Here is a 15148-nt window from a genome sequence, read left to right as displayed (position 1 = left end):
AAGGGAGCTTCCCAATACATAATATAACCTAACATAGCCTGACCTAAAGTAATAAACAATCAAAAGAAAATCTACCTCCTAAAGTAGTGTTTCTTTGCTTTACAAAGCACTTCCAGAAAAAATCCTAATATTCCAGAAACTTATGTAAAAAAATATAATAATCTACTAAAAGGGTCCTAAAGCTATTCGTTTAACCTATTTCAAACCTAAGCTAAAAAAATCTTCTATAAAACTTTCCTGAATTATTAGCAGCAGTAGATAGTAGTCCTTGATTGTTATTATTATTATTATTACTTGTATTAGCAACTGTAAGAGTGACAAGGGTGGTTGTAGTTGAATTGTTGTTGGATATTTGTCCCATGTTTCTCAGTAGTGTTGTGGGTGCAGGCGAACCAATAGTTTTCTGCAAATAATTACTTATTTTTAGTTTTATTCAAAGTACAAAATTATTGCAGTTAAATATTCTATTATGTCCTCTGAATACTTTTGAGATATGAAATACTTTCCTGTCCCTTTATTTTGTTAAATATTTCTTCTTAAATAGAGTATGGAGCAATCCATATAAGATTATCAATGATAGCCTAGGACTTGTTAGTCTTACATATAAAAAGGATTATGAAAGACTTGGAAATTTGACAGGATTTGGACCAAATGTCTAAACTATCTGTAAATATTTCATTAATATATCAAAAGAATATATCATTAATTTAGAAAACTGTTATGTAATTTTTATGTTGTAATTGTCTTAGTATATATTTTTCCTTTAAATTTCTCTGACATATCATTAGAAAAGAGTATTTATAAATTAACGCTATATTAAATAATGGCGTAATCTGTCACTGAATAAATGTTTTTTTATGTTTTTATGTTTAATAACAATATGAAAGTTAAGTATTATCCCTGAATAGTGGTGGAAGAGGGTGTAGGCGATGTTAGAGTTAAACTTGTAGGTTCCACAGTACTCTAAAAAAAATATGGACGTTTATACACTTCTAATAAAGATGGTTAGCATTTAAAGAGTTCTACCTTATGTGCAAGGAAAAAATTGACGGTTTCCCTAAAAGTGAATAGTAGAGCACATAATTTTTAAAGTTTAGATTGTTTTTTTTTTTAATTCACGCCATGTTAGGTTAGGTTTCATTTGGTCTTAGGTAGCCTCTTATGGTATTGCCCCCTTAGAAAGGCTAGTCCTTTAGGAAAAGACTCTAAAATTAGATTTCTTTAGCTGGTTTTAAAGATAGGTGTATATCCTTTTTTTAAATTTTTTTAATAATAGGGCATATTTAATAATTTCTCCTAACTGTTCTTTCTTTGTTAATTACCCTAATAAATACTAAATAGGCTTAAAAAATGATAATACCTGTTTATCGTGGCAATCACTGTGACTGGTTAAAACAGTAACTTCCTAAATATAAAATTACATGTATGACCAGTAGACTTATTCCATTTAAAAGCAGATAACCTATATTTTTTAACTAGGAAACAGATGAAGGGACAAATATTTTATTTTTTTTAAATTTGTATATGAAACATGCATCTTAAATTACTATTCATTAGAAAAAAAACAAATGTTGTAGTAAGGTTAAACTAACAATAAAAAGAAGTCATCACGAAATCTTTCATATTAAAATGATTTAGTCTAAATATCTTTCATATACATATGGAACGAAAAACCCAATACCTAGGGGCGAAAAAAAAATGTATTAGTCTTAGCTATAAACATCTGGCGAAAAAACAAATTGTCCCTAAATATTCTAGTTACATTGTATAGAACAGTTGGAAGTTATATAAGATATACCATATAATATAAAATAATTGACTGACAGTCAAATTTTTTTATCTTTAGTACAAGAATTATACTATATCAATAAAGATTACCTCAGATATATTATCAACTGGATAAGTATCAAAAACTTCAGTTTTAAATTTGCTCTCCAGTATGGAGTCAAATTCAGCTAATTGTTCCATGGTTCTAGGCAAGTAAAAATATTCTAAGCCAGGATGAAAAAATTTACGAAATCTATAAGATAAAGTCACAAATATCATGTTTGCATATGAAATTGTGATAAAACAAGTATAACAACATCAGGAAAATTAAAGCTTTACAATTTGAAATCAAGAAATTAAACAAATGGCCCAGTTATTGTAGAGATGTTAAACAAGTAACATATTGCCTTATCATCCTAGAAATCAACATAAGTAAATATGTTTATCTTAGAATACTATGCCTAGAAGAAATGCTGGTGTCAATGCTAGGACTGGGTGAAATACAGGGTGTAGTGCTGCGTGAAGTTACTCCATCTGCTAGTGGACCTTGGCTACTATCTGTAGTAGAGGCTAGGACGTTGGGTTCAGGCGAGCTATGTTGGATAATTTTGTTCATGTTTTTTTTTAATAACAAAATGTAATGTAAAAGATATAAAAGATTTTTATAATTATAAATAAGTAGCTTAGCTAATCTACAAAAAAAGTCAGATATTTAAAATATCTAAATCTATCTCTTTTGCCTATTTACTAATTTTGAACTGCCAAACATTGATCAACAAAATTTTCCTCAAAGTTTGTTGTTGTCCAACCGCTGCAGTTGATGTTGTAGTTGTTGTATTGGAAGTTGTTGCTGGTAGAATACCCAAAGCTTGAGGGGGAACTGTAACCAGTCTTGATCCTTGACGCATTATCCATCTACCGGTGGCTTTATGAACTAATACCTAGATAGAATGATAGATCATTAATAGCCATTTGTATGTTTATCATAGAAAATACTCATGTTTAAGTACTCTACAATTAGGCAGGCTACTATAGAATTGTTTATCCTTTAAGATCTTGATATCAAGTTATCAAAGGAACCGATTGAGTCCTTCATTTTTTTGAAGCTTTATAATAGGTCCAGGAATAATTTTAGGCTATTATATACTAAATATAATAGAATAATTGGAATGGTTTCAGGCAATATTTTCATTTCAAATAGATATCCCTTAATTTAGGAAAAGATTAACTGCCAATTGAGTGAAAAAAACACAAGTGAACATAATAGACCTCATAACTTAGTTGATAATTCATAAAAATATCTTGTTTATTGTTAGAGTTCTAAATGTTTACCTGTTTATCACCCCATTGTTGTAGAACCACAAGTCCTTGACTGCGGGCAATATTCAACTGTCGGATAATATCAGTTGGCCCTAAATGAGAAAGATATCATCCTGTTGTATAAAGTAGTATGTCATTTGTTTGATTGTCTATTGATATTTCACTAAAAAATTAACCGATTGAGTTATCTAAATATACTAGAAAAGCTTTAAGACCAGCATAGGTTAAAAATTATTAAACCATAAAATCGTAGCAACTCTATAATTAAGTTCTATTATGTAAGTACGTTCAATTTAAGCATGTTGATTATTACAAAATTTTAAATCAGAATATAATATTGCATTTTTGATTTGATTTATAATTGAAATTCTGTTAAATGGTTCTTCAATATAAAATCAAACTATCAAATCTATCAATTATTTACCTTTGTTAGTTGAAGTATTGCTATTTGTTGCTTGAACTTGAATTCCAGGACTATGGCCTCTAACCGCAGGTGTTGGAGATTTCACCATTGCTGTGTTGACAATACCTGGAGCTCTGATACCAACACCACCCACAGCTCTAACACCATGAATCTGGACAACCTGACCTTGTCTGTTGGTCAACATTCGTGGGTTGCCATTGCCTGATGTTTGCAACTGAACAGGTTGTGAAGCAGTTTGCTGTTGTGTCAGTAGCCCATTTTGTTGTACTTGAACAGCTGTTGCAACGTTGCCAGTTGAGGTGCGTGTTAGCACAAATCTTGTTGTCCCATTTCCAATATTGTTGGAGAGCATTGCTCCGCGCACAATGGCTGTACCTCGTATCAATCCTCCATTTGTGGCTGAAAAACTGGATCCAGGAATAAGTGTTGTACTACCATTGGCTGCTTGCAGCTGTGTGGTGCTGGCAACATTACCTGTCAACAGCTGACTCCCGCCACGGATAATTGTCGTGCCATTAGGCTGGAGTGTGCCACGTATCAAAGTGTTGCCTGAAGGACCTGAGACAATAGTGCCTCTGATTATAGTTTTGCCATCTTGTGATGTAACCATAGCACCGCGAATGATTGTGTTGCCGGCTCCACGCAGGATTGTTGTGTTTCCAGATGTTATGCCTTAAAAATAAGTAAATTATGACAACAACTAGAAATATTCTATCAAATATAGCTTTTAAAAGTTAAAAAATTGTTTTAAAAATATTACTAGCAAATCGTAAGTCAAAAAAAAATAGTTTTTGTACCTGGATTAATGCATGTTATCTGTTGTCTTCCAGATGCTGTTATAAGGTTGCCAGCAGATGATTGAGGACTCGAAGATATGCTACTCTGAGGCATTATACTGCTTGCAGCAATAGGTACCAATATCCTGGTAAAAAGAAGATTTTTTATGTAAAGGTGACTATGACTATGCATTAATGAAAGCATATTATCTGGACATCTTACGTTAGCTTTATCAAGATTTTAAATGTTTATATAATAGGTTTAAGTCTAGTATTTGAACTATTTTATTGTTATGAGAATTAAATGTATCACATTTAGATTAAAAAATAGCCATTTACCATAAGGTAATAAAGTTTTCAATTTCACTGAGGAATATTTTATAAATAAAACATCACTTACCTTTGAAATGGATTAATGTTAGGCGTATGTCTTCCAGAAACCACAGTTGTAGTTCCAGCACCATTAATAATTTCGCCTCCAGAACCAGTTTTTACCAATGATATCGATGTGGCAACTCCTGGACTTGATTGCTGTGATGATGAAACCACCAACACTCTAGAATGTGGAACACTTGACAAGGAGGAATTCAAAACTGTTGTTGGTTTGGTATTTCCACTGGCTTGGCTGATGCTGCTTGGAGTATTGCATTGAATAACATTGCCTGCTGTTGACATTGTGTTGTTTATTGGTGGAAGGGATATAAACGGTGAAGGCACCGACTTATACTTGCCAACATTGATGACACTGGCTGCTGGAAGCGGCTGTTTGATTGAGGTTATTCCCGGTGGCAGTTGAATGTTGCATGTAGTTGCATTTCCGCTCACAAGATCTGCTTTAATCTGCTGCAGCACATGTGGTGGTAGACTAGGACTGAGAATGCTGGTTTTCTTGCCTGTGGATTGCAGTAATGTTGGATGTATGGGCTGCTTGGTAGAGCTTGTATGACTGGTTACAATGTTAAGGGTTATCTGCTTCGGTTGGTTTTCGGAGGTAGTCGCGGTACCTTAAAAAGTTTTTTTTATAATTATTTATGCACATTATACTTAAAACACATAGGTCATATGGTAAAATATATAGTTACAGCCATGAATTTGGACAGAATCCAAAATATATTATTAGCAGCCTTAGCCTCCATAAGTTACGCACACTTATCACAAAACTTTTTGACTTAAAGATTGATTAAAGACTGTCTGATCAATTATGTTTAATGCTCAACCAAGTAAGTACAATTTTCAAGTGAGTTATATAGTAGCTACACAAGAAACAATTTATAAATGTGAATACCTGAAAGGGATTCTGGAACAAATTGTCTGGCTGGAACAACTGTTGTCCCACCACCAGACAAAGCAGCTGTTGATGTGTCCACAGGAAGCTCCAGAAAGGAAGTGGCTGTTGTTGAGCAAGCAGTCGCGGCAGTTCGTGACATTGGGGATGTCGTAAAAATCAATGAAGATGACTTATTTGCTGTTGCCGACAAAGTTGAAGACGATTTTGCTGTGTTCAAAGGTGACGTTGATATTAAAGGAAAACGCGCTACTGCTGCATTTTGTGATGGTGACATAATCATAGTTGTTGTATGGGTGGATGTGTTTGCATTGATCATTGATGACGGCATAGACAAGTTTATTGATGTTGCTGTTACACTATTCATTGAGGAATATATAGTTGACAAAGGAATGGGGGATTTTGTGGATAATGGTATTCCTACTGTTGTTGAGTTTATGGATGATATGGGAGAGATGGAGAGTGGTGTTGTTGATATTGATGGACTAGAATGCTGGCTTATGGATGACATTGGTAGTGCTGGTGAGGTTATCACATCTGCAAATAGTAAATTTTATAAATAAATCCCTGAGTTTTACAATAAACAAGCCGAATATTTCAAACATGATCAAGGACAAATATGTATAAAGTAAAAAAAAAATATTGCTCAATTTGAAGATAACTTGAGAGAAATATGGCGTTATGTCCATAGCCCTAGACGGAGTCTAAATCCTATAATTTCGGTAGTTTGTTTTTTTGTTTGAAGCTAAAGATCTCAGAAAATGCAGATCTGAATGGGTATTTTTTTCAAGGAAGCTTTATAAATGTCTCAATGTGGTTTTAGGCTATTTTACTGACCTTATCCGCCATATCCTAGAGGCTTTGGGCGAAGAAATAAATTATACAGAAAAGTGAGAGTTGAAGGACGGCCGGTAGCCTTAAAGACCAACCAGTAAATTTATACCTGGAGATTGTGATGCTGTAACTGTATTCATTGATGTTATAGGTGATGTTGTGGAGTATATCATTGAAGAAGCGCTTGGTTGACTCGACCGACTTGATACCAACACTAAAATATCAGAGAATATAACTTTCTTCGGCATTTTTAATCATAAACACAAATTTGAAAGACCCATATCTGTATATTAATAATGCAATTCCATAGATCTATGTAGATTTTGTATGTGTTTTTTTACTTATTTAATAGTTTAGTTTTATCTAAAAAATAAATTTTGTATGATATAAATTTACACCATCTAGTGGATAATATTGAAATTAACCTTACCATGAGTATTGATGGGGTTTACAGGTGTGAGTGCAGCAATAGGAAGATACAATGTGCCACCATCTAGTGGATAATATTGAAACTAAACTTACCATGAGTATTGATGAGGTTTACAGGTGTGAGTGCAGCAATAGGAAGATACAATGTGCCACCATCTAGTGGATAATATTGAAACTAAACTTACCATGAGTATTGATGAGGTTTACAGGTGTGAGTGCAGCAATAGGAAGATACAATGTGCCACCATCTAGTGGATAATATTGAAACTAAACTTACCATGAGTATTGATGAGGTTTACAGGTGTGAGTGCAGCAATAGGAAGATACAAAGTACCACCATCTAGTGGATGATATTAACACTAGACTTACCATGAGTATTGATGAGGTTTACAGGTGTGAGTGCAGCAATAGGAAGATACAATGTGCCACCATCTAGTGGATAATATCAACACTAAACTTACCATGAGTATTAGTGAGGTTTACAGGTGTGAGTGCAGCAATAGGAAGATACAATGTGCCACCATCTAGTGGATAATATCAACACTAAACTTACCATGAGTATTAGTGAGGTTTACAGGTGTGAGTGCAGCAATAGGAAGATACAATGTGCCACCATCTAGTGGATAATATCAACACTAAACTTACCATGAGTATTAGTGAGGTTTACAGGTGTGAGTGCAGCAATAGGAAGATACAATGTGCCACCATCTAGTGGATAATATCAACACTAGACTTACCATGAGTATTGATGAGGTTTACAGGTGTGAGTGCAGCAATAGGAAGACGCAATGTGCCACCTTCAGAACGAAGCTTTTCTAAAAATGTATACAACCATTAGAAAACAGTATAAGCTTGTCTACAGTATAGCAACATCACCATGCAATGGTAATATTTTTGTTTGAATATATAGAAAGTAATAGTTCAATATTTATTTAATTAAAAATATCCAGTTTAGGAATGTTAGAATTGCTCTATCGATTTTAAAACTTGGATGGTGATTCTTGTAACAATAAGGTATGATTTAGAAAGTGTAGCAACTCTATAATAAAAACTAGAAGTCAGTACGTACATTCAAAACATGCTATTTTTTAACTGTTATGACAAAAAAATTTATTATTTAAAAATCTTATTCATCTGATTTTATTTCCTATGATTACTAGGACAATAAAAAACAACATTTTAAGTGAACCGTCTCTATAATCAAGTTCCAAATGTAAGTATATCCTTAAACAGAATCCTGTATTTACTAATTTAAATTAATATCCTGCTTATTAACTTTTGACATTTTACAAGTGTTCATGTTCGTTTGTTCTACGGCTTGCTTTCAGAGCTTCGATTTTATGAATATTATCACCCTTTATCATTTACTTTTATTGGTTGTAACTGTATGAGTTTTTTATTTTATATTTTTTCGATTACACAGAATTTGGTTGGTTCCCCTTATAAAAACACTTATCCTACTCACTTCCAATCCAATATGATTCTAAATGACACAAATTCTATCCATCAATCTATTTTTATTCAAATTATTATTTAGCTGTTATACTAAAACTATACTTTAAATTTCACTTTAAAATCTTAGCTTTACCCTTGGCCTCTAATGAGTAAGAAATTGTTTTCTCGTTTTCATTCGAATCCGGAACCGGTTCTCATCCATACGAAAAAACTATGTCTAGCATCGAATTATATCCAGCTTTCTACGAATATAAAAATGTACAATTATGAGATTAAAACCAGTTTTTTTAGCCCCGAGGTGCCGAAGGTGCCGAAGCCACCGGCTAAAAAAACTGCTTTTAATCTCATAATTGTACATTCTATATCCGCGGAAAGCCGTTTATAATACGATGCGAGAAATAACTATTAAAAGGTTTTGATGAAAACAAAAAAAAACCTAAATCATTTAAATTATACTACAGGCTATATCCATAGCAGCCTGTTTTTGTTTAAAAGATAGAGTTTATTTTGATAAAATCCTTTCCCTGACATTCTAGTAGCTCATATAAGTTTAGTGGTTAGCGAGATACAGATATACATACATACATCATGTTACATTTTTGTTTTTTTAAATATCTGATTCAACCCTCTGACATTTAATGTGAAATGAATATTAATGCTATGGTTTCTCTAACTATCTATCCATAATCAACAAATCTAATATAGTTATTTATATGGATCTTACCTATCAAAGCACTTGATTCAATGATATAGGTTTGGTTTCCCTGTCTGTACAGAAACCTTTTGGCTGGCGTTAGACCCCTGAAAAAAAAGATAAATTCAATGAAAGTTAGTCCAATAGAATCACATCATATAAAAGTAGATGAATAAAGAAGAACAATGATCAAAGTCATTACAAATTCAAGAGAATCATGTAAAAATGGTAAATCTACGAGAAAAAGTTAAATGCTACTCATTGTACTTAAATAAGATACATAACTTTTGCAGAGCGATTCATTAACACACAGACGTACTGACAACCATTTTTATAATAAGTAGCTGCGTTATATAAAAAAATAGTAAAAGGACAATTATGTCTAAAAAGATTAAATAGAACTGCTTTTAAGGACGTACAGAACCAAGGTTTAGTAGCTTATCTTCTAATATTATGAAAAAAATATAGAGGTTCTAACCTAATGGTAGTAGCTGATGTACTTGATGATGTAGCTGTAGCCTGTTGTAACTGGCTGATATTTTGTCCAGGGGAACTTTGTCCAATGATGCTTGTTTGTAATCTAGGGGACAAAACCTCACCACTGCTAACAGATGACAAAATCCCCCCCGTGCTGACAGCAGTACTGTTACTATTACTGGCTATTGTAGTTAAAGATTGTGGACTAGTTGATGTTGCAGATATACTTGGCTTAATTTGTTGTGTTTCTGGTGTTCTACAAGGTGAACTTGAAGGAGCTGTGATAATTTGAAATGTGGAGGATTTTGCAGGTGATGATGTTGGTGATGTTACTAGGGAAGTTGATGATTGTATTGTTGTTGTTTGCAAGCTTGTTGAAGGACCTAAATTCATCATAAACAATCAATTGAAACAATTTCCAATATAAAATTTATTTTAGGATATTAATTATATGGTTTTTGGAGATAAGTTACCATACAAACTAGTTTAATCGTCTGATGGTCAATTCGTCTGTCCATTTATCTGAGTTTAACCTATGAAGTATACACGTCTGCTATATGAAATAGGCTTTCATGTTTTTTGTGAAGATTAAAAAAAACCAAATATCTTTACCTATAGATGTTGCTATATAAATTGTGTTATTGCCTACTGCTTCTTTTGCTTCTAATGGTGGATTTGGTGACACTGACTTTGGTGGCTGTGATGGGGGTGTAGAAGAATCTGGGGGCTCTGTGCTCATTACTAGATAAAATATGACTGATTTTTGAATTTTTTAAAGTAAGCATCTTTTTCAGGGAGGGAGAGGATTATTTGGCTGTTTATTGCACTAGTCCCCAACGTTTTATCGTTCGTTAGCTTAACAATCTTGCTAACTTTTATTGAATTTGGTTGGTTAATTTAGTTGAGTGTACAGACGTTAAAGCAGTAATTGTAACCTACAGAAGGGATAATCTATAATACAAAGTAGAACGATGTCTGTCCGTCTGTCCGTCTGTCCGTCTGAAGCCGCTAGTTTTATATGTAATATTAAGGAAAGTACATCAATTTATCGGCCATTGTCTTATCCCTTTAGATCCCTCATTTTTTTGCCCACCCTTAGATAAATGGATGCTCTGCTCACCTTGTATATCATCAGAAGAGGAAGGTTGCATGGGATTAAGATCTGTGGAAGAGCTTTGCTCCTCTATTTCGACGTCTTCTGTCATTATACCTAGACAAAACATACTTTAATATTTTAATCCTTGTATAAAAGTAGCAGGATGTCTTTCTGTGCGTATATTTAAAAGAATCCCACTAACCACAGAACGGTTTTTTTTAATACTGAATGTTTTCATAGGTCAGCAAAAATATTCTATCTATTTTGGGGGAGGGTACCGTCATCCTCCTAATAGATATTCCCATTAGAAAAATGCCCGCCCCCCCCCCCCTCCCCCTCCAAAAAGTATATAACACCAAACCTGTAAAAAAAATGACTTTTTATGACCGACAGACTGACGGAGAAAGTGAATTATTTTCTGGTTGCTATTGGAAAAGTGAGATCTTCGCCTACAAAACCAGCAAACTAACTTAAATAGCTACTGAGAAAAATCGCATTCTCCCAATTGCGTTTGTACGAAGAACTGACGTATTTACTGAGCAGCTTCGGCATAAAAACCAAAAATATTTTACCTTAAATATTAGCTAAATCTTAACGTGATTTGAAGGCTTGGAGTTGATTCACCCCCTCTATACATTACTGTGTTGAGATCTGAAAAAAGGTCAATAATTTAATAATTCCAAATTATATACATATATGCAACTGTTATGCAATACCTATGCCTATAACTAGATTTCTTTTATCAACGGTTAGACTTCTTACGTACGCACCCTAATTTTAAAGTTTTTACTCGTCTAACATTGAAAAGCAATTAGAGGATTTTACTTTGAAAATTAGAAGATTTTTAAAAGGAATAAATTGTTTATTTCATTCTATTAACAATAAAACTTTAAAAGATCTTATATTTGGTGAACTGAAATGGTATATAATTTAAGGGAAGCTTTAGTTAGATAAAGGGCAGGTTTTAGGCTTTTCAATGGAGGTAATTCTTAATCCATTTCATACAAATTCATGAAATCATCTTATCTATAGAGTAGCTTTGACACTGAAATACATAAAGTCATAATTTTGATTGATTTTTGATTGTAATGTCGTTGAATTAATAATTAGAAAAAAATCAATATTATTTATTGCTATACGATTTTTAAATTAAATAATATTTTTTTTATTGAATTATATTTTAGTAGCGAAGCTGACTTATATTTCAAATGCACGTCAGTCCGCCCGTCCGGTAAAATCGTTAAAATAAACTAGCAGTTCTGGATGGTTCAAAGAAATTTTCTGTTACATTGTGATTTTTTATTCCTACGGTTAAGTATCTACTCTATGACTCTCTTTGTCCGTAATTGCGTTTTCTCTGCTCAAGACTGGTCTCTAGCTTAGAGGCGTTCAGCTATTAACCAAAGTACTTAGCGCATCTGCTCTGACAAGTCAAACAACAGAAACACCAGCGGTACCGGACTCTGGTTCCTCTCGTACTAAAGAGTCCTACTCAAGACTAGTCTTCCCAAAATTATCTTCTAAAAAGAGTATATATTTAATAGAACCATTTGTTAGTTTTCCTATTCTTGATTTCCATTGCCAACTTATGGATGCTGTCTTCCTTGTTAATATTAGGTAAAAATGCATTAAATAAAATGGTTTATGCCTGACATAGCATAAACATAACGATATAATGATGAAATAAGGAATAAAAATATACAATATGAAATTTTGACAGGTTTAATTCAACAATAATATGACATTTAAGTAATTTTAAAAACAAGTATGACAACTTTCATAAATAGCAAAGCACTGAAAAATTATGGTTGGGAATATGGACTTAAAAGTAAGTAGCAGTAAGTTGTTGGGAACAAAAAAAATAGCCGTTTATCTCGAATAGCAACCGAGAAAACCACATTTCCCCAGGACTTACTGACGAATAGACAAAATAATAAGAGTAGTTTCGCTACTAAAAATCAATAAATATAATGAATACTTGAATCAAATAGTTTGGTTATATTATATGTCAAATAAAGATGATTATGTTCATAAGTAACGCAACAAAACAAGCTTTCAACATTTTAAATTCTCTATTTTAGTAAGAACAGAGAATTATTCAAGTTCAATATAATGTCCTAAAAAATTTATAAATTTGACAAAATAATTACTAAATAAGACATATTTATTAAGAATAAGAATACAGTATCTAGTTATAAATTTTTATAATCCGCTAATAAATAAATATGAAAACTTCTTATATATAAACGTCCGTAAGTTATTAATGACATAATTGTTTATAAAAACATTCGTAAAGAAACGATTTGAATTTACAATAATTTTTAGTGAATGATTAATAGAAAACTAAAAAATAACATTTCTAATTTAAGTATTAAAATATAAAAAGTTATAAATAAATTTGTAAGTTTTGACATCTGTAATTACAATGTAACATCGGCAAAGTTATTCTATATTAATACCTTTAAATATTCACAATTAATCACTAACCACTAAATAAGGTTTGCATTGCATAATAATTTTAATAGAAACCACAATTTGACATCTGATTATTATATTTGTATCCACTCCGACTATGAGATAATAACATAGATATAAAATATATAAAAGAAAGGCTCCCTTTACACTATAACATGACGCCATTTTGAAAGGAATAATAACAAACCATTGGGGGAAAGGGAAGTGGGGAAGGGGAAATTGTGACAAGGAGATGGGTAAATTATGGTTGTTGGCAGGAGGAGTGGGATAGACGGAAGAGGGGAAGTGAATGGGGGAAATTTTAGTAGTGGGGAGGAGGAGTGGGATAGACGGAGGAGGGGATGTGGGAGGGGGAATCTTATTTCCCCTACATAAACAACCCTACTTCAGTATTTTGGAGGATTTAGGAATGGACCATAGAAATCTTGTATATAAATATTGACTATGGTAGCGTGTAAATTAAAAGGGGAAGAAAAGGCCTTAGATAATTAAGATTTTGAACCATATTTACCATTTAAATGATGATTATTAATTGAAAATAGTCTCCTTAAAACAATGGTGTCTTTAAAAAATCTTTCAAATTTTTTGTGCAATATCATAAAATTTAAAAAAATTGTGTAATGTATTAATCACCGAAAAAATAAGGAAGTAAAATCCTCTGAAAATTTATATTTGGGGCAAAACTAATTCCTTTCTTTCCTTATCTCACTTCCTCTTACATCAACGGAGAATGGGAGAGACATAACTGCTCCCCACCCCCCCCTCCGTTTCCCACTTCTACCTTCGGTTAAAGCTTTTATACCATCCCCCCCCCCCCCACGCCCCTTATGATTAAACTCCCATCGGCTCTCAGTGTGTTTTTACAAAAAAATAAAATTTATTAGCTAAAAATAAATTATTTTTTTACAGAATTTTTTTTATATAATATTAAATTGAAGATAATTCTTATATTACATACACAAAAAAAAACTAAATTTGAACTAAATTATTTTGTAGATTTTGTAGGAACTCTCATTATTGTATTTTTCACAGTAGCAGTTTTTTACAAATGAAAAAAAATATGATAATAAATAAAATGATGCTATCAGTTAGTAGCATTTATATGTATATACAACAACATCATCATATTTATTTTTTGAATAAACCAAAGCTTCTCTTGCTAAATGGAATGGTTAGCTATTAACTGGAAAATAGCCTAAAACTATTCTTATGACTTTGTTAGGCTTCCCTTAAAAGCCTAATCTAAAAATATTTTTGAGAATTAGTTGATCCTCTTTTAGTATAAGATTCAAAAAAATATTTTTGATAATAGATATCTGATATTTAAATGACATTTAATACTTTTTATTCTGAACATAAAAACATCTTTTCCCCAAATCCCCTTGCACTTGTTATTTTTCCTTACCCACTTCTCTATTCCCTTTAAAAAGGCCTTATCCCATTCCCCTATTTCTCTAACTATAATATTTATACAATATAGCACATGCAAAAAAAAAAATTTATTTTGTGTTTCTTCAATTTTATATGGAAAGCTTCTTTTCTTTTAGGTTTAGGAGGGTAATCTAATGTACATTAAAAAACATAATTTGGAGGGAGCTGTTACGCTTTATAAATCATACCTAACTTCTACAGGAATCACCATGCACAGTTTAAAATCGATAGGACAATTCTAACATGCCTAAATTAACGAAAAAAGCTAATTAACGGACGTACGGACGGACGGACCGACCATAGTTATAGAAAAGCTTCGCTTTTAAAAATTAAAAATAAAATGTAAAAATAAGTTATCAGTAATATATTTATTTGTTTACTTCTGAAAACACCTATTTACTCCCCACCCCTCCCCCTTTAAAAACCTTCCCAATGTATCCATCTGCTGGGTCCATGGGCCTATTGTTTAGGGGGAGGGGGGGAAGTAACGTTGGTGTTTATGGGAAGGCACTCCCTAGGGATTAAATACCCCGGGGTGAAAAACATTTGGTAGATTTTGATATTTATTAAAGAAATCATATTTTGTAGATTTAATTTATAATGAAATAATTTTAGTAGCTACACTATTTTTCACTTTGTCTGTATGGCCATACGGCTACAATTTTAAATAAAGATTCTTTTTACA

At 32.3% G+C, this 15148-nt stretch overlaps 2 protein-coding genes across 2 annotated transcripts; both read right to left on the bottom strand.

Moving 5' to 3' along the window:
* Nucleotides 1-894: 894 nt before the first annotated feature.
* LOC145305386 (uncharacterized) lies at nt 895-2383 on the bottom strand. Its single transcript, XM_080147003.1, has 4 exons — nt 2229-2383; nt 1879-1972; nt 1361-1405; nt 895-963 (listed from the first exon to the last, which is right to left on the bottom strand). The coding sequence occupies exons 1-4, from the start codon at nt 2381-2383 to the stop codon at nt 895-897; spliced, it is 363 nt and encodes a 120-aa protein (XP_080003129.1).
* Nucleotides 2384-2507: 124 nt separating this feature from the next.
* On the bottom strand, nt 2508-11210 carry LOC145305384 (uncharacterized). Its single transcript, XM_080147002.1, has 13 exons — nt 11130-11210; nt 10582-10671; nt 10074-10202; nt 9463-9844; nt 9015-9091; nt 7573-7650; nt 6516-6620; nt 5573-6109; nt 4688-5291; nt 4309-4433; nt 3512-4183; nt 3100-3179; nt 2508-2708 (listed from the first exon to the last, which is right to left on the bottom strand). Exons 2-13 carry the CDS (start codon nt 10664-10666, stop codon nt 2508-2510), a joined length of 3075 nt encoding a protein of 1024 aa, XP_080003128.1. The 5' UTR covers nt 10667-10671; nt 11130-11210.
* Nucleotides 11211-15148: the final 3938 nt, after the last annotated feature.

Source organism: Acartia tonsa, chromosome 14 (assembly GCF_053477335.1).
Source record: "Acartia tonsa isolate MP-2025a chromosome 14, ASM5347733v1, whole genome shotgun sequence".
Classification (NCBI taxonomy): Eukaryota; Metazoa; Arthropoda; class Copepoda; order Calanoida; family Acartiidae; genus Acartia; species Acartia tonsa.
This window is presented reverse-complemented; position numbering and strand designations above follow the sequence as displayed.

What these genes read in the sequence shown, in the direction of transcription:
- LOC145305386 (XM_080147003.1), bottom strand. Translation starts at nt 2,383, where the DNA reads ATGAACAAAATTATCCAACATAGCTCGCCTGAACCCAACGTCCTAGCC. An exon ending in CAGTTGATAATATATCTGAG is followed by an intron (nt 1,406 to 1,878) that starts GTAATCTTTATT and finishes TTTTATATTTAG; the next exon opens with GAAGTTACTGTTTTAACCAG. An exon ending in GTGATTGCCACGATAAACAG is followed by an intron (nt 964 to 1,360) that starts GTATTATCATTT and finishes TATTTTTTTTAG; the next exon opens with AGTACTGTGGAACCTACAAG.
- LOC145305384 (XM_080147002.1), bottom strand. Translation starts at nt 10,666, where the DNA reads ATGACAGAAGACGTCGAAATAGAGGAGCAAAGCTCTTCCACAGATCTT. An exon ending in TGAATCAAGTGCTTTGATAG is followed by an intron (nt 7,651 to 9,014) that starts GTAAGATCCATA and finishes ATACATTTTTAG; the next exon opens with AAAAGCTTCGTTCTGAAGGT. An exon ending in TACAGCATCACAATCTCCAG is followed by an intron (nt 6,110 to 6,515) that starts GTATAAATTTAC and finishes TACTATTTGCAG; the next exon opens with ATGTGATAACCTCACCAGCA.